At 40.5% G+C, this 24,147-nt stretch overlaps 1 protein-coding gene across 2 annotated transcripts; it reads left to right on the forward strand.

The window, feature by feature from the left end:
* The first annotated feature begins 614 nt into the window (after positions 1 to 614).
* CHAF1B (chromatin assembly factor 1 subunit B) lies at positions 615 to 23,456 on the forward strand. Of its 2 annotated transcripts, none has more exons than XM_072846443.1 (14): positions 615 to 719; positions 1,574 to 1,704; positions 5,526 to 5,658; positions 6,403 to 6,520; positions 8,078 to 8,181; positions 10,427 to 10,523; positions 12,219 to 12,303; positions 13,312 to 13,405; positions 14,032 to 14,101; positions 14,193 to 14,284; positions 15,771 to 15,933; positions 17,093 to 17,515; positions 19,019 to 19,110; positions 19,632 to 23,456. In XM_072846443.1, the coding sequence occupies exons 2-14, from the start codon at positions 1,579 to 1,581 to the stop codon at positions 19,751 to 19,753; spliced, it is 1,719 nt and encodes a 572-aa protein (XP_072702544.1). In that variant the 5' UTR covers positions 615 to 719; positions 1,574 to 1,578; the 3' UTR covers positions 19,754 to 23,456. The 2 variants fall into 2 exon arrangements, with proteins under 2 accessions (XP_072702544.1, XP_072702555.1); XM_072846454.1 differs by having other exon boundaries at positions 690 to 824.
* The last annotated feature ends 691 nt before the right edge of the window (positions 23,457 to 24,147 follow it).

A 24,147-nucleotide genomic window follows, 5' to 3' on the forward strand; every position in this document is an offset into this window, starting at 1 on the left:
TTCCTTTCTCTGTTGGTGTTGGGAAGAAGGCAAGAAGCAGCATAGCCATAGGTGGTGTGGGAAGAAGGAAACGTAGATGCCAGGTCCAAAGGATATAATTTTTTTATTATTATTTCAAATGGGAAGGTTTCCATTTGAAAGAAAGGGGAACTTTGGGGACTGGTTGCCCTCTGACCAGTGTAAATGTAAAAACATCTCAAATACAGCAATGCCTTTTTCTTCTTCTTCTTTTGGGGAGGGGGAGAGCTTTGGGCTTTTTTGATTGGAAGCAAGCCCTAGGGCAGGGCAAATCCATCCTGGGCGGAAGAAAAGGCAGGCACCGACCCCAGCCAACACGGCAACACTGCAGCGTTCACGCATCTCCCCCAGCGCCCCACCACCCCGACCTTTTCGCTTTCCCAGCGGGGGCGGGCAGGGCTGCCGGGCGCCGCCCCGACCCCCCGCCTGCAGCAAACCGCGACCCGAAGCGGGGCGGGGGCCGGGGGCGAAGCTGCGGCCCGCACTCCCTAAGGGCCAGCCCGCGAGGGGACGGGGCGGGGCCTGCCGGGGCACCGCCTTTCCGCCGCTCCCGCCTCCGGCAGGGGGCGCTGCCGCACCGCCGGGCGGCTCCTCCGTCGGCGGCGGGCAGGCCGCGCGCAGGCGCGGGGCGAGGGCGGGGCGGGCTGGGGCGGGAAAGGCGCGCCCGCGCTGGAGCCCGGCCAGGCCGCGCGGCGCCGCAGGTAGGGGCTGGGGGCGCGCGCGCCCCGCGCGTGGAGCCGGCCGGCCGTTAGTGGCGGCTGGGGAGCCGCAGCGGGAGCTTGGCCTTCTGTGGGCGGGAAGCCGGGGTACGAAGCGGCGGGGACTTAGGGAGTTAGCCTCGGTGATTGCAGGGCTGTCGCCACCGAGCGCGTTGGGTTTCGTGTGGCTGACCCTCGACAGGCGTCGGGCATCACCAGTCCCCGGCGGCGGGGGTGCGAGGCCCCCGGGGCTTTGGGGAGCGGCCCCTGCTAGCGGTGCCGCCCGGGGGGCGGCTGCGCGGCCGCGGGGCGGCTCTGGCCCGCGGCGCCTCTGTCTTCCTCCTGCCGCCGCCGGGGCCTTCGTGCCTTCCCTTTGTTTTGGCTTCTCAGTGCTTCGCTGCTGGTACAGCAGCAGTTGTTACCCCGAGGGCTGGATGGATGCGCGTAGTGCCAGTCTGGCGCTGCTCAGCGAGGGCTCACCCCCGTCAGGAGCTGGGGTAGGGCAGGGCCAGGGCAGCCGAGGGAGTGCAGGCACGCTCCGGGGGCTGAAAGGGAAAGCTGCGGTCTGTGCCCTCGGGATTTTGTGTTTATTGCAACCCTGACCTGCGCTTCTGTCACAACATTTAATTCCACCGAGAGATATGGCTTTATTACCCTTCTCATGCAGGGTCTAGGCAGTAACTTTAGCCATAATAAATCATAGTACTTAACGGTCTTCCTTAAACGAGCCTTCTGTCAGTTTCTGCAGTGAAATTGTTGTGGGATCTGTCTGCAGTGCTTGCAAAATCTGCACTGACTTTGATTGCCTTAGTCGTAAGAAACAAGAATTTATCCAGTATTTGCTCTGTTTTCTTTAGCAAACATGAAGGTCATCACTTGTGAAATAGCATGGCATAATAAGGAGCCTGTTTACAGCTTAGACTTCCAACATGGAGCTGATGGGAAGATCAATCGACTGGCCTCAGCAGGTGTGGACACAGCCGTTCGTGTAAGTTTCAAACCTGTTTGTTTTGGTTTTGTAGCATGTGCAGAGCATGAAATGGCTTGTTGTCCAAGGTATGAGATTATTGGCCGGTACATGGCAACAGTGGTGGATAGTTTAGGGAAAGAGCATGAGATTGTACAGCTATATGCAGAATGACTGTTCCCCTTGCATACTCTCCTTGAATTCTGCTGCTGAGTGTTGAGCTGTTATTTTTAGAAAATTACCTGCATTGGCTGCTGGGTGATATTCCTGAGTAGTAACTGCTAATTTAGGGCACAGTCTTGTGGATTAATGAGAAACAACTGGTTTTAATTTCCTTGTGTTCATCAAAGTTGAAATTTATCTGCTATTTTATAAGTAGTCACTCAGCAGTATGGGGTCTTTCTACAGCGCTTTTCACCCAGCTTCACATGCAACTCTCCTAAGTAATTTTGTGTTAGTGTTAGCAAACTTTGTTAATCAGTTGTTCATTCTTTTGAGAATCACTTATGAAAACTTTGAATAGCACAAGCCCCAAAAGATGTGGCTGTAAGATTCACCTTTGCAAAATCAAGCAATTGTTTACTGTCTTCCAGATTCTTAACGCATGTGAGGATTGTCCCCATCAGTCATTCAGTGATCAGTTGGTTTCTCTAAAAGCCTTAGCCCTAGTTGGAAAGCTTTGGGAAACTGAGTGCACTGGGTGAACCACATTCTTTTTATCTGCATGTTAGTCAACTCTTTAAATAAAGTTGGTGGACAAGTGAGGGAGGCACAATTTCCTTTGCAGAGAAATACATTGACTCAATTTTTTATTTATTTTTCTTGTAACCGCTTCTCTGTATGGAAGGTAGACATAGTGGTCAGAGATTTTTGGGTCACTATAGCACTTCTAAAAAACCTGACACATTTGCATCCCCTGTTTTTTGGAGCTGAGAATGAAACAGAGTAGGTTACCCATGACTGCTGGGCTGTTCATGTCATATTTGAGTTCCTGTAGGTCACTTTGGTATCTGGGCCTGGTGATTTCCTGTAAAAGATTGGTTTTGTTTGTTTACTAAAATCTCTACTGCTAACCTTTCACTTTGAGACAGTTCCTCAAACTCATCCTGCAATAAAGAAGGGTTCCAACCTGAGACCCTCCCCGTGCTCCTTAGTAATGAGCTCCACTGCAAGAAATTCATGTAGGTTTTTTGCTACGTGTGTATGTATTTGTGTATCTATTTATCTGCTTTGCCTGGTAATTTTACATTACCTTTTGGGCCTGCTCATGTTCTGTCAGGCTTCCATCATGTGATATATTTGAAGAAGAAATAAAAAATATTGCCATAAGGTCTCATTACATGTGGAATAGGCATAGACAAAGAATAAGGCTTTCTTTTGTATTACTGCTGCATTTTCTTCTGAATAGGGAAGTGCTCTGTTTTAGCAGAGAATTTGAGATCAGATCTATACTTACAAATTGGAATGCCTGGGTTGGATCCAGATTTGCTCCTCAGGATCCTCAATGCAGTATTTTGTGAAATATGCCAGTATTTGTTGATGTATTTATTATCAAATTATTATGAATGGTAACTGCTACGATATGTGCATGAATGGAATGCCTTTCTTTTGGACATGATAAATGGGATAAACCATTAAAAATTAGTGTTTTACTCGAGTAACTGCAGCCAAAACTTCTCCCTTTGTCACTGGCAAATTGACTTCTTACCTGACAGTGTATGCATTTCAGGGATTTTGGCTGTATATATAGGTTACTGAATATATATTTAAGTCATGTTTATAAATAAACATGTTTTAGGGCCAGAAAATTTTCAGTGTTCTTTGACATAAAAGATACTGTTGCTACATCTTGTTTTGGAGGACTATTGTATAAGGAGGGAAAGCTCGAAAATTACAGAGATATTTATTCAGGCTCCTTCATTGTTTGATATATTCCTATCAAGGCCCAGTTGTTGGGGTTTTTTGGTTTGTTTTTTTTCTGAGCTAAATTGCATCCAAAAGCAGATTATTTGAAACACCTACCTGTGGGCTTAGTCCCACGATACAGGGACATAACAGTGTTGCTCTCGTGGCTGAACTGGTTCACAAGTAGAGCAGTAGGAGTGGCATCACTATGCTTTGCAAAATCGAGAAAAAGTGGGATGAGGAATTCCTTAAGCCAGCATTGCTGGAAAAGTGTCGATATCATGCAACCATCTTGATGCTGTGGTTATGATCAGTGGGGAACTGGAATTATTATAATTCTTGCTCAAATCATCTGTTTGAAACTGGCAAATCCATTGACCTTCAGGCTGTACTGCAAAACTCTTCAACTTGCTCAGACTTCTAAAAAGAGCTAATATGTTTTTTTTTTCTCCTGTAGTAATCAGGTTTGTTTTCAGACTGTTACTGTTTGTGGTTGACAGATTCATTAACAAGATACTGTAATTCCATACTATTGAATCCCCTTGAAGCTAGAGGTTGTCAATGAATGAAGAGAGAATGATGTCATGTGTTTGGTTGGGGTTTTTTTAATTTATTGGAAATAATCGATAATATATTTTTATCAGACTAAAAAAAATACTGCAATATAATTACAGCTTGTGGTGGGTTGACCTTGGCTGGCCACCAGGTGCCCATCAAGCCAGTCTATCACTCCCCCTCCTCAACAGGATGGGGAGAAAATACAATGGAAAAGCTCATGGGTCAAGGTAAGGACAGGGGCAAGGACTAATTATTGTCACGGGCAAAACAGACTCAGCTTAGGGAAATTAATTCAATTTATAGCCAAATAATAACAGAGTAGGATAGTGAGAAGTAAGAACGAAACTAAAAACACCTTCCCCCCACCCCTCCCTTCCTCCCAGGCTCAACTTCACTCCCGAATTCTCTACCTCCTCCCTGCAAGCAGCGCAGGGGAACAGGGAATGGCGGCTACAGTCAGTTTGTCACACATTGTTTCTGCCGTTCCTTCCTCCTCACATTCTTCCCCTGCTCCAGTGTGGGGTCCCTCCCAGGGGATACAGTCTTTCAGAAACTTCTCCAGCATGGGTCCTTCCCACAGGCTGCAGTTCTTCAAGAACTGCTCCAGCATGGGTCCTTTCTATAGGGTACAGTCCTTCAGGAATGGAGTGGTCCAGCACAGGTCCCCCATGGGGTCACAGTTCCTACCAGAAAACCTGCTCCTGCATGGGCTCCTCTTCACAGGCCACAGCTCCTTCCAGGAGCCTGTTCCAGTGTGGGCTCTCCACGGGCTGCAGCTTCCTTCAGAGCATGTCCACCTGCTTTGGCATGGGGTCCTCCACAGGCTGCAGTGTGGATATCTGCTCCACCGTGGACCTCCATGGGCTGCAGAGGGTCAACCTGTGTCACCATAATCTTCTCCAGGGACTGCAGGGGAATCTCTGCTCCGGTGCCTGGAGCACCTCCTCCCCTCCTTCTTCACTGACCTTGGTGTCTGCAGGGCTGTTTCTCACACTTTTCTTACTCTTCTCTGACAGCTGCTGTGCAGTGTTTTTTACCCTCTCCTAAATATGTTATCACAGAGGCGCCAGTGGCGGGACAGTCGTGGATCCAGCTGGAACTGGCTCTGTCCAACACGGGGGCAGCTCTTGGTATCTTCTCACAGAAGCCACTCCTGAAGACTTCCCCCTGCCCCAGCTATCAAAACCTTGCCACATAAACCCAGTACACAGCTGTAGCTCATAGAGGGAAAATTTGTGGTGCCACTGCAGCTTTAGTTCTGAAAGTTTCAGATAATAAGTTCAGAATGACTGCCCAAGGAGTAAATTGTGGATTGCTGAAGTGGTGCATATATATTACATCTTGTTCCTGAAAACTGCCTGTAATGCTTTTGTAACTAGATATGGAAAGTGGAAAAAGGACCAGATGGAAAAGCAATTGTGGAATTCTTGTCCAACCTTGCCCGCCATACCAAGGCAGTGAATGTTGTGCGCTTCTCTCCAAGTGGTGAGATCCTAGCATCTGGAGGAGATGGTGAGTAATAATGCATAATGAAGCTAATATAAAGAAGCTATGTTAATGCATCTGGTGAGTGAAGGGGGGAAAAAAACCAAACTCAATACAGGAACTTGTTTGTACCCCTTTAACACTTCCAGCTTTAGACTCACATATGCCCTCTGATTATAATTAGTAAATGCATGCCATGCAGTTCATAAGTAACTTCTTCTCACTGGCTGTGTGTCTGAGAGGCTCTGTTTTCCAGATATAAAGTAATTACTATCCCCATTTCCCAGATGGGGAGGTTGAATGGATTACCTACTGTCATACTGGGAAGCTGTGGCCAAATTTGTAAATTTAGGCTTGTCTGTCCAGGGCCATGTGGGTTCTTCAGTCACAGTAAGGACAGCATTAGATAGGCGTGTGCTCTCTGAGACAGAGCTGTGTTATCTGTCTTAGTGGAAGATTTCTCAAAAGCCCAAAGTGCAGAACTGTAGCCAGCTCTAATCAAAAGCAGATTGAAAGCTAAGCACTTAACTCTCATCTTACGCCTGGAAATCTTAATCTTTTTTTATTAAATAATAATTAAAAAATACATTGATTAAAATCAGTAACTCACACTGGAAGCTAACGCAGTCTAGCACCTACTCATCCCCACCACAAAATAAGAACTGCTTTTCATGTGTCTTATGTGAGATAATTGTAATGTTGAACTAAATATAATGCATTAACAAAACAGTGAGTGGGAAAGAAAGAAGCTTCATATGATTTATTCTACAGATGCTGTTATTTTATTGTGGAAGCTGAATGATAGCAAAGAATCAGAACCATTAGTTTTTCAGGATGAAGATGAAGCTCAGCTCAACAAGGAGAACTGGACAGTTGTTAAAACTTTAAGGTAGCTTAACATCTTATGAGTGTGTTTTCTCTTCAGTGTTTTTGATTCCCCAGTGGCTTTTATCATCTGGTACAGTCTTCTGTTCAGTGTATGTTGAATTTTAATGCTATCTAAAATTTGCTTGCTCTAATATTCTTCCTTTTATTGTCTTTTAACTTTTTTTTTTCAATACAGTGCCAACTTGTATCTTCTGTTAAGGCAGAAGATTTGGCATTTATGTGACATAACTGATGTGCTCTGAAATTGGTTCCTGAGATTTGCAGTCACTTAAAGCTTAGCACAGAAATATATAAAGCAAATGTGAAGTTTTATTTACTAGCTTTATAGTGGAAAATTTGATCATTATTAAAGCAAAAAGTATCGGTATATTAAATGATTCATGCATTTTTCCCACATGATAGCTGTGAGGCTCGACCAATCTTTTTTCAACTAGTTAATTTTAATAGTTGAAAATCTACTGTATTATAGAGCCTTTGTTTCAAGTGTACAATGGTTAATAAAATATACACACTGTGCCTGCTAAGACTAAGTAAGTATTAGCTGATAGTGGCTAAGGCATGAAACCACTGCTGGCAGTTGGACTACAACAGTGTTCTGTCTTCACTCTCAGATGAAGACTGAAAGAAATTAGTGGTTCTGGACTCTGAAATGAATTTTGGATGAGCAATATGTATAACTCTGCCTTGTTTTCTGTGTAGTATCTGTTAAAAGTTTTGGTTTCTACCTGTCTATGCTGATAAAATCATTAAGAATTTACACTTGTTTACAAAAAATAAATAACTCTGCTATCCATAACTGACACATTCCTTGCAACTGCTGAGGTTTATGTGCGAACAGTTTCAAAAGTGCTAGTGGGATTGCATGAAGCACCAGCATCATCCTTTAGGAACATCAGTTAATCTCTTAAAGCAAGCAAACAAATGAACCCAATCCCCCTTCCCTAAACTTGGTGTTGCAAATATTTATTATTAAAGTTACCACACTGTGTGATAAGTCTTCAAACTACAAGCAATACAAATTGGTTTGATGGAGCCCTTCTAGGTGGTTCTGAATATCTTGCAATGTTTGTTCAACTATACCTAAATCAACTTAATTTTCTGTTTCATCTGGTTCTGCTGAGAATGCATGTTTGTTTACTGCTTTCATGAAACCAATAAATAGGCAGGAAAGTTTTCTTGAATACTGACACTTCCTGATTACTTTGGGGTAGTGTTTTTATTTTCTGTTTGTACTAATCCTAGAAACTTTCATTTGCAGAACTCTAGGTACAAATTCATAAATTACTTCAAATGCAGTGTTTTCATTGTCTATGAAAAAACTATTGAAAAGGGAGGCTTATTTTGAGTAGAAGTAGGATGTGCTATTTTAAAATGTTCTATTGCCTTCTGAATATGGAATTTTTTTAAAAGCTGAAAGTCATATTGTTTATTTCACTTCAATGATACTTTATTTGCCTCTGATTTTTTTTAACCTAAAAATGTACAAAACTCACTTTTACATGTAGCTGTTAATTTTTAATTAAAATTAATAATTGGTTTCTTCTCTTCTGCCTTCTAGAGGCCACTTAGAAGATGTGTATGATATTTGTTGGACCTCAGATGGAAATTACATGGCATCTGCCTCTGTAGATAACACAGCTATAATGTGGGATGTCAGTAAAGGTAAATGCTACAGCTATCATTTGTGGCTCCAGTCCTGATGGAAGTGTCTCGTGGTATTTACCAAAAGAGTTGAAAGCATCTTTTTTTGTGAGAGAACAGTCCACTTAATTGCTAGACTTCTGGGATTGTGAGGCAGGTAGCCCAGCATGTAAAGATAACCTCAGGCCAGCAAAATTTACATGTAAGTTATCTCTTCACTTTGGAGTATTCAGGAATTAAACTTTACCCAATATTTTTTTCGCCCCAAACTCCTACACAAGCAGCTTGTATATTACTTACTCAGCCCCACATCCCAACAAACAAACAAAACTTGACTGGTATCAGGCAGGCAACTACCTAGGTAAAAAAGGATGCAGGCTCTGTTTTGCAAGGTGCGACTTTTTTTTTAGGCTCCATTCAGCAAAACACTTCTGTTCATGCTCATCCCACTGCAGTGGGACTGCTTGTATTCTCCAAGAAAGGCCCATCTATAGAAGTTCTGGTAGTAACCAGCAAGGTTAGGTTGCTTTACAGTGGCTTAATGTTTTCTTATTAGCAGTGTAATCATTACTTTCAGTTTTAGTTTAATGTGGAAATACTTAACTTTCTCTAAAGTTAACCTTCTGTCTCACATTTCTAATACTTAGTGTCTAATTAAGAAAAATAAAGTAGAATCCACGTTCATTTTTAAGTGCACGCACACATGAAAATATGAATGTTCTGCTGCTGACATTTTTTTGTGTTCTTGGTTTGGGTGCTTAATGTCTCTCCCATCTGAACTGTCGCGCATACTCGTTTCCAAAAGTCTGTACTGTAAATACATGAATGTTCAATTAAGAGTGTGTGTGCTCAGAGCGTAAGTATGGGTAGGGGTATTGTGACCAAATGTCTCTTTCATCTCGGACTGCTTGTAACAACTTTGAAGGGACATATCTATTAGACTTTTTACTAAAAAAAAAGCTGGATGGCCTCTTAAGCTGATACGTTACTTACATGTAATGTCTTCCATTCTCACTGCTTTCTTTCAGCGTGCAGTTAATGCCATGGAGGGTATTTTGTGTCTTCTAGGCAGAGAGACAACTAGTAAGTTGGAAATAAGAAGCCATTACTGGATAACGTAGACTTTGTGATTGAAGTTGTAGGTACATTGAAGGAAAGAGTTTCAAGGATAGCTTCCAGTAACACCCAGGTTAAAAGATTGCATGGTTTTAAAAAAAATGGCTGAAAGAAAATTAATAATAAAAATCCACCGGGCTCCTTAGTACAAAGAGAACATCACTGGCTTAAGAAGTCCTTGAGGTACAAACTGTTAGCAATTTATAGGGTATCCTGTAGAAATACCATTACGTGTTTGCTCTGTTCTTATACTCTGGCATCTGTTGTTGGCCACTGTCTGAGACAGAATACTGCAATAGAAGGACTTCTGGTATTATGCAGCATGGCCTCAACCCTGTTTGTGTAATCTTTTTGAAGAGCTATTGTCTTTGAAACTTGTCAGCTTATAGTATTTCTTTGCAACAAAGCAACACTATACTAATAGAAGAAAAACCTCTGTCCCTAGTATTCAAAACAAAGTATTTAAAGAGATTATCTGTAACTTTACCTCATCACAATGGTTTGGATCCAAGACATTCAACTGTGGAACATCAGTGGGGTCAGGGAGCTGATGTCTTTGAGAGATCTTCATGACAGAGTAAGCTGTGGAAGAACGTGACTTAGCACTGCTGTAGAATTTTTTCTGAAAGCTGCCCATGTGTAAGCATCAGTCAGCATGTGTGTAGTATATTTTTTTCACTGCCTGCTCAGCAGTGTAGGTGAGTTTATACAGCCAGGAGAGCCTGGCTATCTAGCCCCAGCTGAAAGTTATGTTTTAATGCTGGAATTTCTGGCTTGATATTCAGCCAAATTCAGTTAGCTGTGGAACAGCTAGACTTGCCTGAAAAAATTTTTCTAAATCACAAAGGTTTTGAAATACTTCTGGTTTTGAAATATACTCATCTTTCATGTTTAATCTATAAGCCAAGCTGCTTATCTGAGTTAGCTTGTAGGGAACAAGCCTTAAAATGGCATGTCACAGTTTACTGTATTTGTGAAGATTCTAGAAATAAAGCAACTATGTCTGATACTCTTATCAGGTACCATCAAGTTAACGGTTTGTGTGTTTATATAATGATTTTGAAACATTTTGTCTTGTTTTATTTCTGAAATGAAGAAATGTTTTAAAACACATATGAATTTAGAATCTGGAAACTGTTTGTAATTTCAGGACAGAAGGTTTCAATATTAAATGAACACAAGAGTTATGTCCAAGGAATAACCTGGGATCCTCTAGGCCAGTACATTGCAACTCTGAGTTGTGATAGGTGAGCTGTTGGTCTAAGTGTTTTGCCTTAGTGTTCTTTCTTACTTGAGGATGAATTAAAAGCAACTGTATGGGATAAATGTGACTTTTGTTTTAATTTTATTCAGATTGTTCTGTAAGAAGGTTGATGTGAAATTAACATGATCTTTTAGTTAATGTTTTGCTTGTGGTAAATGATTCCTGAAGTCTGAGTGTCCTCTCTAAGCAGCAAATAAGCTCACATAAACTTGTGGAGAAATTTTTCTTCAGGAGATAAGTTTTCATGGTATTGGTCATTAGAGATACCAAATACATCTTAAGAGAGTGCTGCATTCTCTGGTTGTTAATGAGCTAATAAGTTCATCCTTGTCATTTTACAGAAAGATATAAACAGGTTAAGAAATCAGTTAAAATGTTTTTCCACTGATATCTTTCTTTTGCCTTCTTGCTCCCTCCATCGCCAACAGTTTTGTAAGTGATGTCATTGGGAAAGCAAAACACACACTTCATAAACTTGGCCCTTGTCAGAACTTTGAGTTGAGCTTAAACTGTTTAGGGCATGTGTGCTGCTCTGAAGGATTCGCAGCTGGCTAATAAATGCATGTCATCTGGCACCCACTGCAAAGAAAATTGCTCTAATAGTGGAAAAGTAGTTTTGATTTAAGATTTGCAATAGGCTCAGAAAAATGGTACGTTAATGGCAACTAGGTCATTGTGAGTCTCTGCCTTCTGATAATCAGTTATGTGAGATTTATGTGCCTTTATTAAAATGAACAGCAGTGAAACACAAGTAATAGAATGATGCACAAGTTTTTCTTGGAGTGAAGTCACAAGCGAGGGCATGAACTAATCTGAAGAGGGGAAATCTCAGACCCCCTCAGGTTTCAGGCACTTCTCTGCAAGGCTAGTGAATAGCATTGGCTCAGCGGGAGTCTAACAGGAGCCAGGCCAGTTGCCAGGACTGGGTACTCACCAGCCCATGGCGGGGAGATGTCTTCCCCCTTTTGGCAGACCAGCTTAGCTGTATGACATCCAGAGTCAGTAGTTCCACAACTGTCTCAAGCTGTCTGCCGCAGCCTCGCCTTCTACTTTCTTTTCCTAGCTCTGTCCAGGACTCTTTGTGGAGCTGTTTCAGCACATTAAATCAGCAGAAAGCTGTGTTTTGTGTTATGTTGGTTGTCTGCCAGCCTAACTAAACCAACATAACTCAGTGAAGGTCAGAGCTGGCAGAAAGGAGGGGGTGGTGGGACAAGCAGTTGGGTTTGCTTAGGCTACCTGTTGTTTTAGTGAGATGAAGTCAGGGGAGTTCCAACGTTCTGTACAGAGACGTACTCCAGTTTTCATTTATTCCAAAGGAAACTGAAGCATAGAGATGTAGCTAATTGTCTTTGAGATGAGTTCCCACTCCCCAGGAACATAATGGCTACTACAGCACAGGTAGGAATGTTGTGGCCGTTCACTGTCCACTAATTCCCTCATTCTTCCACAAATGCATGTGCTGGTACTTCACAAACCTTATTGAGTCAAATAATTGCCAGTGATTCATTGGTTATTTAGCCATCAAAACATGTCCACCCAGTGGTGTCTCATGAACAGAGTTGTAATTAATGTGTGATTGTCATTTATATTTGGCAGTCCTGACTGAGAAGTGAGGTGCTGTGTGAAACTTGGGGTGAAAGGAGGGTGTTCATAGCTAACTGTGCTCTCCACCGTGTAGGGTCCTGCGGGTATACAACACACAAACCAAGCGTGTAGCATTCAATGTTACCAAGATGCCATCCGGATCAGGAGCTGAAGGAGAGGTACATTGTTCTGCTACTAATGGTACTGGAGAATGCACTGAGTACTATTTTATATGAGTTGTTCTATTCTATGAAACCAAAGGGGCAAATATTTTCTATTCAGGTAATCCATATATCAGATATTTTTGTCTCTCTCTCACCTTTGCGTTTTGTAAATACAGACCGCTTCAGGTTTCCTGGAACACTACAGAAATTACTAAGAAAGAACACTTGCAAGTTCAGCTGATTATAGTAATGCAATGTCTTTGGTTGTAAATGATAAAAATAGTGTGGAAAAAGATAGTATGCATAGTGAACTCTTAACAGGAAAAACTTCAAACATGTCTGTTGGCAGCTGTAAGTTTATTAATGGATAATACATAGCAATAATATTTTAAATTCAGCAGCCTGAAATTTTCAAAAAGGTAGTCTGATTTTTAGGAAAAATATGAACTGGTGAAAATTTAGGAAATTCTCTCTAACCCTAAGAGGGAAAACAAAGAGCTTTTTTTCCCCCAAACAGTTCTAAGTGATAGTAAAATAACACCTCCAAGCTGGCTATAACCTTTTTAATTCCTTCTGTTCCTTTTCTTTTTTGTGAAAACATTTGTAACAGTTTTATAGATACTAAAGAACCGGCCTGAGAGAGGGTGTTTTGCCACTATAGAAGTTCTCTTTAAACCTCTAATACTAGAGTTAAAATTAAATGCCTAAGGAACAGGCTTTTACGTTGACTGTTAAATAATGTTGTTCTCCAGGTTATTACTATTTTTTTGATTACTGGTCTAATGTGACTGCTCTTGGAGTGTTTTGATTAGTAGCTGAAGAGGGATCAAGGACTATTTCTTAGCTGTGAAGAATTTATAGCACAGCAGAAAGTGAGTTTGAAGGAGCCATGGTATTTAAAACATTTATCTTTTATTTAAAAAGTTCCATCAGGTTGGATTGTACAACTGGATGGTTTTTCTCACTTGAATTCCAGTGGACACGTTCGTGGCACTTTATGCAATCATATTTTCAATGTTCCAGGCTAGGAGCTATCGGATGTTTCATGATGACAGCATGAAGTCATTTTTCCGCAGGCTCAGTTTTACTACTGATGGCTCCTATTTACTCACTCCAGGTATGTGAGAACGTGTACTATAACTTACATTGTATCTGTTATGCTCTAGTTTGAACATGCATCAAGGTTGCTTTCAAACTGCTAGGGGATGCTTATTTATCTTAATTATGCTATTCCTCATTCTTCCTATTGAAGAAAATAAGAGACTCCACAGTACTCTTCCATTAACAGTCCAGAACATCAACTTTCTCCTGTGATAAAAATTATATTTATGGCATTTTTCTGAACTGAAACATGTAAATTGCAACAATATAGCTCTGTTAAAATAGAAACGAAGAATAATGTGTGGTTTCTTTTGACTGGTCTCTCTTTGTTTGTATCCTTTCTTAAGAACATTCTGCAGTCATAGTAAAAATAACATTGCAAGGAGGGATCGGTTTGCCCATATAAGCACTGCTTTTACAGATGTCTGGCAACATCAAAAAGAAGCTTTGAGGGGGAAGTATATAAGGGAAAAACAGCACTAAATAAATATTTGGGATGCCTTTTTAAGTTGTGTTCAGGTTGCACAGCTCTTGCCCAACTGACAAGCCTAATTCCTGAGAATTAGAATGTTTATGAACATAAAGTGTGTACTCAGTACCTTCTTGAATTGATGAGTAATGTTTTAACCTTTATTTTTGCAGCTGGCTGTGTTGAATCAGGAGAAAATGTAACAAACACCACATATGTTTTCTCCAGAAACAATCTTAAAAGGTAGAGTTTAATAAGATCAAAATATCTTTTTTTATTTAAAAAAAAAAAAAAGAAAAATGCTGTTTTCTGAAATACTGGTTCTTTATAAAAGGCCCGTGGGTCACCTGCCATGTCCTGGAAAGGCAACTCTTGCTGTTCGCTGCTGCCCAGTCTACTTTGAGTTGAGACGAGCACTTAATAAAGGTACTGTAAATCCTTCAGGGAGTATGATTTTACAGCAAGTATGTGAAAAGGCCAATGTGGCTGTTTACTATTTTATGCCCTAGCCTTTTAACATTCCATTAAGGTAGTGTTGTACCACATCTTAGAAGCTGTTTCCTGATTCTAAGACCCTGAATTCACTGCAAGTACCTTGTGAGTAGCTTTTGATATAGTGGATAAATGTTCTTACTTGGCCTCTTAGGCTACAGAAACACTGTTTAATATTATTCTTTAACTTTTAACCATTTTTTGTGAGTAAAAGTAAGTAACTTGGCTTAGCACTAAAGGAATGACCCAGTGAAGTATTTTCTGTTAGTCTCAACTACCCACATCACAGAAGCACCAGAGAGTTGGTGTAGTTTGCAACAACCATTGCTATTTATTCAAGGAAGCCAAACTTGAAGCAGTGCTGGTGTTACTGGCCAGAACAGGAGTTCTGAGGTGGGGAAAGGATTGTATGAAGTTGCATGAGAACTTACCTGGAGATTGAAATCCAGCCTTATTGTGAGCCCAGTGGGTCCAGGAGTGTTTATATTTTAACAAGACTGGTCTTACTCTGGTGAAAAGGCAGAGCTTTGCTCCTTTCTTTAGAGGGTCAATTTGTAGTATTCCTTACAGGATTTAGAGATTACCTCTCGTTGTGTTCTGTATCTTCATCATAAGTTTTAGACCCATTGTAATGGTGTGTTGCAAAGTAAGGAGATGAGTGTCTGCTGTTGGTCTCTGTAGCTCCTCTAAATGGAGTGTTTAGTTTCCGCAACATACATCCAGAAAAGTGGAAATCTATGGTAGTCTAGAAATCTATAGGTGCGAGTACCTTACATGATGTTAATATTAATGGCCTGTGTTTCAGTGCATAGCTTCCATAATGATTGTAGAGCTGAACGGGAGCTCTGTATACTAGGAATTTCTGAAAGCAGCTAGCTAGCACTCAGCTTCCAGTGGAAGTTGGAATATCTGCCCTTACAAAGAACTAATGTTGCAATGATAAGACAAGCTAGGAGCTGAACCCAAGACAACACAAATAGAGCTAAATCCATTGTTTTGACTGAGTCATACAGAATATAATGTGGTGGTATAAATTTGTTGTGACCCTGATTTACACTATATCCTAAGATGTGTGTGTTTGGACTCTTATACTAAAGTGCATATAAATATGCTGAAAAACTTCAGCTGGAAAATATATGACAAACTTTACAAAACAAAATAATAGGAATCCAGATGGACAAAACTTCTTCCAATTTCTCTGTCTTAAGCTAAGACAATAGAGGGCAAACTTAAGGCAACAGAAATGTTAGTGCTTGACATTAAACTTTACATTTTATAGAAGTGCTGTCTTCTCAGCCATTATCTTGATACTGATTAAAAGTGAAATCTTTATTTAGATTCATGACTAAGCTAGTGCAGTTACTACCTTGCAATGAATACAAGAGAGAATTCTCAGCGTGTTCATTTCTTTGCATTCTAGACGAAATCGGTCAGAAATCAGCTCCTGCTCTATTTAATCTGCCCTATCGATTGGTGTTTGCTGTTGCTTCAGAAGATTCTGTGCTTTTTTATGATACTGAGCAGTCCTTCCCCTTCGGTTATGTTTCTAACATCCATTATCACACCCTGAGTGACATTTCATGGTAGGTAATTGTTATATTGTTAAGATTTGTTGTGATGGAAATGTCCTTTTTACATGTTGAAGTTCTGCATGTCTTGTGTCTTGTTTTATTTTTATGTTTCGTTTATGACACACATGGTCACTGTCATCGTAGTGTCTGAACAGCAAGCCACCTCTTTTTTCCTCTGTGAACTGGAGAATTATGGTTTTCTTATCGGTTGGGAAACAAGGTGCAAGCACCCTGAGGACAAGCAGTTGAAAGTTTTTATGAAAGCTAATGTGCTGGGTGCCCATGAAAAGTACTCATTGTTCAGGCAGTGTAACTAGTAATAATGGAAGTTATTCGGAGGCTTTGAAAGTCATCTCTCTGAGTTCAGGTGTCTATATCCTGGCCAAATTATGCTTTATCTGCACAGTTCTGCTCAGTGATTCTTCATGTATGGAATGAAGTAATTTATCTGACTTGATGTGGGGAGGCAGAACTGGAGCTGCAAATTGAACCCAAGTCTTGAAATCAGGATACACCCCTCTGCTGGGCAAGCCACCTTCTCTCTTGCCTTTCGAGCCAGTATACCTAAGCTGAGGACCACATGGAGGCCTCTTTTTCAGAAGCTGTAACTGATGCTCAGTCACTGTGAAAACCATTGTGTGCCAGGAGGAGGGGAGTGGAAGAGATTAGAAAATAAAGTGGTTTCAATCAGTGATAGACATTACTTAGTGAAATGAGCATGGAGGGCCCATTCAGGTGAGTGCCATGGTGATTCTGAGCATTGCCTGTACTTAGCACAAGGAGCATAGCCAAAGAGCTTGAACCGCTCTGCTGGTCTGAATGAGGAGAGCTCAGCAATATTTCGGAAACTGTGGCTGAAGATTTGTGTACCTGCAATTGAACCATACTTTGTGCCAGCTCAAATGCATGCAGGTGCTGGCAGCAGCATATTACAGGTGATGACAGACAAAACCAGAGAGATTAAATCAGATGCGAATGCCAGAATTGAAGATCTTTTCTTCATTTGGATTGTATGTCTTTCACTTGACTGCAGTTTTATTTAAATGTATACATGTAGTTGGGGAAGGGAGAAGGAAAAGACAGGTACAGCATGTGTTATAGATGGGGGGGGTGAGGGTTGAAGAAAAGTTCTGACCTTTCCTCTTAATGGACAAAAACAAATCACAAACAGGTCCAGCGATGGAGCCTTTCTTGCTATTTCTTCCACGGATGGATACTGTTCATTTGTTACCTTTGAGAAGGATGAACTGGGAATACCATTGAAGGAGAAGCCACAGATAAATGTCAGGACTCCTGGTGCAACAGAGAAGAAAGTGAAGAAGAGCCAGTCGCACAAAGTCATTTCCCCAGGCTCTAGGCTGACAGAGGGGACTCCTCCCAGTAGGGCCACTGATCCCAGCACTCCCACACTCCAACCTAGAACACCCACAGCTGCTGGTAAGGACTTGCCTTCCACACCTGTTGGCATAAAAAATGTTCCAGTCTCATCCTCAGATGAGAGGAAAATCAGCCAGCCAGCCAGCCAGAGCACTAAAGTAAACCAGCCCAGGAGGATTACTCTCAACACTTTACAAGCATGGAGCAAGACGCCAAGGTGAGGTTTATATTGCCGTTTCCAGTCATAAATACGAAGGCCAAGACAAGCCGTGCTTGTGCTACATTTAAAGGGTTGGGGTTTAGACATAAATTCCCAGCCCTGTGTCTTGGTGGTAGCTGTCTTGACATGGAACTTTTTGTTCCAGTTGTACTGCAACTGAAAGGTCAAAATGTCTCCTGAATCCTAAATGTACAGCTTTTATATTTCTGTCTGAAATGTGAGGCAGTAGCAAAGTTAACCTGACCATTACGCCTTGTCCATATGGCAACAACAGCTGTCTGTCTTCAGGTCCCATTTTCTGTATAAAGATGTTACCTGAAGCCTTCAGCTGACGAGCTATTTAAAGACTCTTCTGACAAGAAGTATTTTAAAAAGTAAAGAGTGCAAGTCTGGACAGGCCCTCAGTGTGCATAGTCATGGGTGTGGGACTTCATGCATTGATTGAGGTTGTTTCCTATGGTGAAGGTCTAGGTTTTTAGAAATTGCCTGTAATCCATGTATTGATTGTCAAACAGCCTGCAATATAAGATCCTGAGCTGGTGTGCAACAGTAAGGAGACAGCCATGCAATTAGAGATCTAGACCTTGTCAGCAAAACAAGGCTATTTTATAATTAAAGGAGATTATTATAACTTCTCACAGGAATGTTTTAATTAGTAGTAGGTGTCTAAGGAGGAAGTGGTGAACGAGAAAGCAGGATAATGGATTTCATCAACAACCACAAAGAAAAATCTTGGAGATGGTGGCTTTCTACACACCAATGTTCATCTGTAATGGAACTAACAAGTTAAAGGGTTGTAGGTAGTTGAAAGTGACTTTTGCCTGGAGGGTGAGGTGACTGATGGAGCTAATTAGTCTTTTTATTTTTGAGAGAGAGGGGAACTATATTTAATCATATCAACTGATTATGCCATGAGTGTCATCTTGTAATAGCATGCATGGTGCTACTCATAAGACTACTTTTTTTTATGGTTCAATCCTTTGCTGCTTTTGTGCTTGATTTTTAAGTGCCATCCAGAAGTGATTTAGCAGAAGAAAATAGATTTACAGTAACTGTTAGTGGACCTCAGTGGGCAAAAGAATTCCCTAGAGTTTTATGAATCTAAAGTGTTAACATGGACAGAGCTAGGGAACAGTAAGCTCTTCCGGTGGAACTGGAAGCCTTACCAGGTGCCAAGAAACAGGTTAAAATCCTTGCCTCTGCAGCCAGTCTTAATTTTAAAATATTTGACCAAGATACTGTGCTCTGAAGGTGAATATCAAGCATTGTGCCACATACAACATATGCAAAAGTACTTTCTAGTGGAAAAGATCACTAGTAGTATTTAAAGTACTTCTAAAAAACGCTGTATTCGACATGTAACAAGAAGAAAAAATGCATAGTAAAATATATCTAAACTACATTTAAATTTAACTGATTCTAGCTGAAGTAAATCTTTAAATAAAGTATTTGTGGAAATGATGGCTTTAAAGCACTTGAACTGTTTCTGCTCTTTTAAAGGAGAGTAAACTTGATTCCAGTGAAGCCAGATACACCAACATCTGCATATACAGATACAGTTCCTATACCTCCTTCCTCAGAACAGGAACATGGTAAGTTTTTGTGGCTGTTAATATCCAGCAAAGTCTTTTGCCAATCAGTTCTTTCCATGATAGACTTCTATTATAAGCTGTAAGCTTGTAACACAAGCACAATCAAGCACAAAACTAAACCTAGTTGCAGATTGTAAAGCTTCTTCATTGTCTTGGTGTGTTTGAAAGGTGCTTTTGACAATATGTGAAATGTGTTCTCACTGCGGTTGCTCTTGGGCAGCTGCTTATGTGACAATATGTCACTACAGTTTTTATAGTAATGGGTGCATTAGCTGACACTGAAACCAAGAAGAGTGAATTCACTTGGATTTAAAACTCACCTATCCTCCAGGTCCTACAGGTGAGTTTTAAAGACCCTTGTACTTTCAGCACATCATTGTTTCAGATGCTGGACTCTCAAACCAGGGTTGGTTTGGGGTTTTTTTGGCGAGTGCGGAATTGTTTGTGAATTCAGCAAACCAATTTACTTTCTAAATCTGGATTTACTTAGCTTAAATGATTTTCCTATCTGCCTGTTTCAGAAAGGCCATTACCATCTGATGACAGTCTTCAAAATCCCCCAGCACCGAAACGTCCTAGAACTGAGGAAGTGTCTCTTTCTATATCTGCTGAAGATCAAATCAGCTGCGATTCAAACAAATAAAGGCTAAGCTTTTAGTAGACTCTTCGCAGTCTGAAGGCGATGCAGCCATAACTGAGAGTGCATTTCTCTTTTCAAATGTTAAAGCCTCAATTCCTGATTAAAGTACCATATGCATATTTGACGTAGTGCTGTGAAGAAAGAAGCTGGCAGTAGAAGACACAGGTTTCAGGAATGTAGCTTTGCAGAAGAGGAAATAGTTGGGAAGTTACTTCTAAGTGCGTTTCTACTTCTTGAAGACAGCATTCTTCAAGAAATGCCACAGCTTAAGGAAATCAGGGAAATCTGGGTATTGAAAAGCCATACAATAACCTAAGAGTCTCCATCAAAGTCCCTAAGTTGACGTTTATAAAGTTTTAATGTCTTCCAGTAACCTGTCTGGCAAAAGAATAGAATTTCTGAGGACTTAATCATAATGATTTGATGTGGTTTAAGGCAAAAAAAAAAAGAAACTGTTTCATTCAAGCACCTTGGCTTACATGTTTAGCAATGTGCAAAATAATTCATGCTCTCCAGTACGTGTGGAATGGAAGCTAATGTTCACATGCTCTGAATGCAGAAGCATACAATATGACTGATATGATTGAAACAGAAATCAGAACTTGTAACTGCAAGAAACAAGAAAGCAAAAGGAAGAAACCCTCTGAAGACCTGTTCTAAACATTTAACATCAGAAGAAAGTTCTTAATTGTTTAGTTTCTGTATTTTAAAAAAATGCAGACATGAGATTTTCCTGAAGCAGCAGGATTTGAGTGTATACATTAGAAGTTTCCCCCTTTTCATTTTTCCAAATCTTAAATCCCTGAGCCAATAAAATATAAATCCAGTGTATATTAAACTTCTAAAAGTACGTTTCCTTTTAGCATTTAATACTTCATATATAATTGAACTAAGACATGCAGATTAAAAACAATAAGACCAAAATATTTGAAAATCACTACACTCAATTTTCTATGGTATGCAGACTTAGCCTTCAGAAGTAGAATGCTCAGCCACAGTATTCTGAGCTTTTCCACTTCATTTTCTTTAACATAATGTACTTGTTTTTAAGAAGTAAGATAATTCTTAAAATGTGAATACTCATTCTAGCTGATAATAGCATGTAGAAGTTTTAAACAGAATTATGATTTAATTTTGTCTATTTGTCTGTCATTTGAAGTTCCACAACACACAGGAGGGGAAAGCTGCAACTCAAATTAAAGCTCTTTGACTTTCATTCTTCCCTGGATTTGGTTGGTTTTGAGGTGTGTAATTTACTTAGAAACTGACAGAAAACAAATACTAAGAAAGTGGACTAATACTTTAGAAAAGCAGAGATACAAATGTTTCAGAAGTGATTCATAAAAATATAAGGAGGAAATAATAACAAATACCTATGTCATAGTGTTTCAAGCCAATGAAGTATGTTGCCTACAATTCAATTTCAACAGAAATTAATAAGCAAAGAGTTGTAGGAAACTAACTGTATCTTTGCTTTCAACCACTGAGATGAGAATGGAGCTTCATTAGACTTACCCAAACCTGAGTTTTCTTCTAGTGTGGAATATAAAGACTTAATTACCAAGCAAAGCTGCATATAAAACTGATTTTCCCCCAAAACTTTATAGAGATATCTAAATTAAAGTTTGTAGAGCTATCTGAATTGATAGCTAAAGCAGATACTTGTAACTAACATGCATTGCTGGACTTGCTATTTTATGTTTTGTCCAGTTTGAGTTATAAGAATACTGGTATTTTGTCTTTCTGTGGGACAGTGACCCACTTAGTACAGTACTGCAGTGTTTCGTTTTGTGCACTGCGAAGGATCCTTTGAATTCAAACTTATACTTCTAAATACTAAATGCAAAGCTGTCCTGATAGGTATTTTTAATTTTTTTTTTACACAGTGTATTCCAATGTAAACTACTCTTTCTGTTGAAAACTAGTAGGTTAGGTATATTATTTTAGTGTTATTGGGATACCTGGTCTCTGTGGTCTCCAGATACAATTAATTGCCAGAGTATTCATCTTTATTTCATACCATAACCATTCAGGTGACATCCACGTTTGTTTGTATGGTTGCTTAGCTTATTTTTGCTCTGCCTTGCAATCTAACTGGAGCTGTAAGCTTAATGTGCCTTCCACTGCCTCCATGTGGAGATTATTTCCACATCATGATATCTGTCAGAATGCTCTACCTGGTATTTCATCTCCCCTAATAGGATTTTTTTCTTTCCTTTAGTTCTAGTTGTCTCTTGCCACTATGATTTCCTACTTCTCTGTTTATTCTGTTACTTACTACTTTGTTGTCAAATTTATATGGCACTAGGTTTTTAACCTTTTTCTATAAATGGATGCCATCGTTCATATAATAAATTACTACACTGTGACAGTCAGAACTGTAGATTCCTGTTTTTCGTGATCCCTGTTTCAGTCCCCAAGGGGCCATCACCACATAACATTCATATTTAAGACATTGAAAACTATTCTTACACTGTTTATGGGAAGTGGGTTAATGTTTTGTTCTGAGTCATGAACTAGACTCTGCTCCAAGGCAGAACGTGCCTGGTGCTATTTCTGTTCTTTCTTTACTGCTTCATAAGGTGATGTATTGCATAGACATAAGTCTTTCAAGGGTGCTCTTTAGTCCAGGTTTGACTTAAATGTTACTTTTAACTGGCCAGCTGAAGTGTTCGTACTTCAAGTGGACCCTGAGTTCATATTCCAGCTGTGAACATGATGTAGGTGTTATCTTCTCAGGTCCCATTTTGCTCAGTGCCTTCTGTAAGGATCTTATCCATTCTAAGGACTATTATCCTGCTTGTACTATCTTGATGAGATAGCATTATGGAAAAATGCCCTATCTACACCTTCTGACTTCACAGCAGTAAGAAGAGGGAGCTGAACTCATAGAAGTAACTTCTGTAAGAGGCAGCAAATTGCTGTTAAACTCATGGAACCATGGAACTCTTCATTTGGGGTGTCCAAGCCCTGCACCCATAAACATATTTGGTACCAATGTATGTCAGTGTCCCACAGACCAGTCCCCTGAAAAACCAAAAAAAGAGCACAGTCGCACAAAGTCATTTTCTCAGGCTCTAGGCTGACAAAGGGGACTGCTCATGCAGGGGGCTTGGACTAGATGACCTCCAGAGGTCCCATCCAACCTCACCCATTCTGTGAATGCAGTGCCGTTTCCAGTTTGGCATAGTTTGAATGAGCAAGTGATTTACCGGGTAAGATGGAGAAGTTACTTACCAGGCATGGGCAGTCACCGAGATACGTGGTCTTCGTGTGCCATTTCTTCCCATCTTCCTCAGAATCAAATGGATTTTGCATAGGTGCATGAAGCATAATGAAAGGTGGGGAGTGAACCCATCCACTATGGGTACCGCACAGATAAAGTCTTCTGCGTTGTCTGATAGTGTAAATATCTATGTGGACTATATATCTTGGAGAGTTCAAGTTACAGGTAAGTGATCCTTTCCCTTTTTCAGATTGGTTTTCTTGCATGTCATCTTCATGTCCCAATTCTGCATACTTTCTTATTTAAATATATGTGTCTGTGTGTATGTGTAATCATTTTTCCATGTCAGAAAATCATGTAATCATTTTTCCATGTCAGTTTGTTCGTTATGTTAAACCATGTGCCTTTTTTCCTAAGTTCAATGAAGGGCTGAAAAAGCCCAGGCTGCAGAAGCACAAAGCATGAGACTTCTGTGTAAAAAAAAAAAAAAAAAAAAAAAAAAAAAGTGCAGAGCGAGTGCTGGATGTCACTCTTCTCACAGGATTCCTGTGAGATTCTTCCTCCCAGGGCTATGGGGAAAAATGCTACTGGCAGCAGGAAGGGGAAAGAAAACACCATTTTCTTTTTAAAAACAAGTTGTAGGTGAATCTATACAGCAAATGTATGTTATCACCAACTAAATTGTTTTTATTGTTTCTACAACTTTCTTCCTAAGAAGACGGGGTTTGTTCTCTTATGAATGGCATTTTTGACTAAGGAAAGTAAGTCCATACTGTGATAGCCTTTCTCTGTTGGGACATGTAAAATGATAAACCTGAAATGCCACATGCAGCCCCGAACTTTCCAAGAATGTCTTAAGTATCATTTCTGTTGAAAAGCTCTTTGAAGAGGGAATGGGAGGGAGCTGGAAGGCATGCGGACCATCAGGTTAGTATACACTCCAGCTTCACTCAGCTTTCGATTGTCTTGCCTTGAGTTCCCAAGTTGTGATACACAGATTGCTACAGGTACACAAAGTATTTCAACATCCAGCACCTGCTGCTGCCACCACTAGTGCTAGCACTTACCGGTCTGGGTGGGAGCTGGTAAAAAAGAAGAGAAAAATGTTTACATACCCCACCCATAAGTCAAAAACCAGTTAGTCGTGTGTGTCCATATAACAATACCATGT

The sequence above is a fragment of the Ciconia boyciana genome, chromosome 1 (assembly GCF_034638445.1).
Source record: "Ciconia boyciana chromosome 1, ASM3463844v1, whole genome shotgun sequence".
Taxonomy (NCBI): domain Eukaryota; kingdom Metazoa; phylum Chordata; class Aves; order Ciconiiformes; family Ciconiidae; genus Ciconia; species Ciconia boyciana.

Coding starts and splice junctions, on each gene's coding strand:
- CHAF1B (XM_072846443.1), top strand. CDS start 1,579: ATGAAGGTCATCACTTGTGAAATAGCATGGCATAATAAGGAGCCTGTT. Junction 12,304..13,311: donor GATCAGGAGCTGAAGGAGAG/GTACATTGTTCT, acceptor TCAATGTTCCAG/GCTAGGAGCTATCGGATGTT. Junction 15,934..17,092: donor ACCCTGAGTGACATTTCATG/GTAGGTAATTGT, acceptor AATCACAAACAG/GTCCAGCGATGGAGCCTTTC.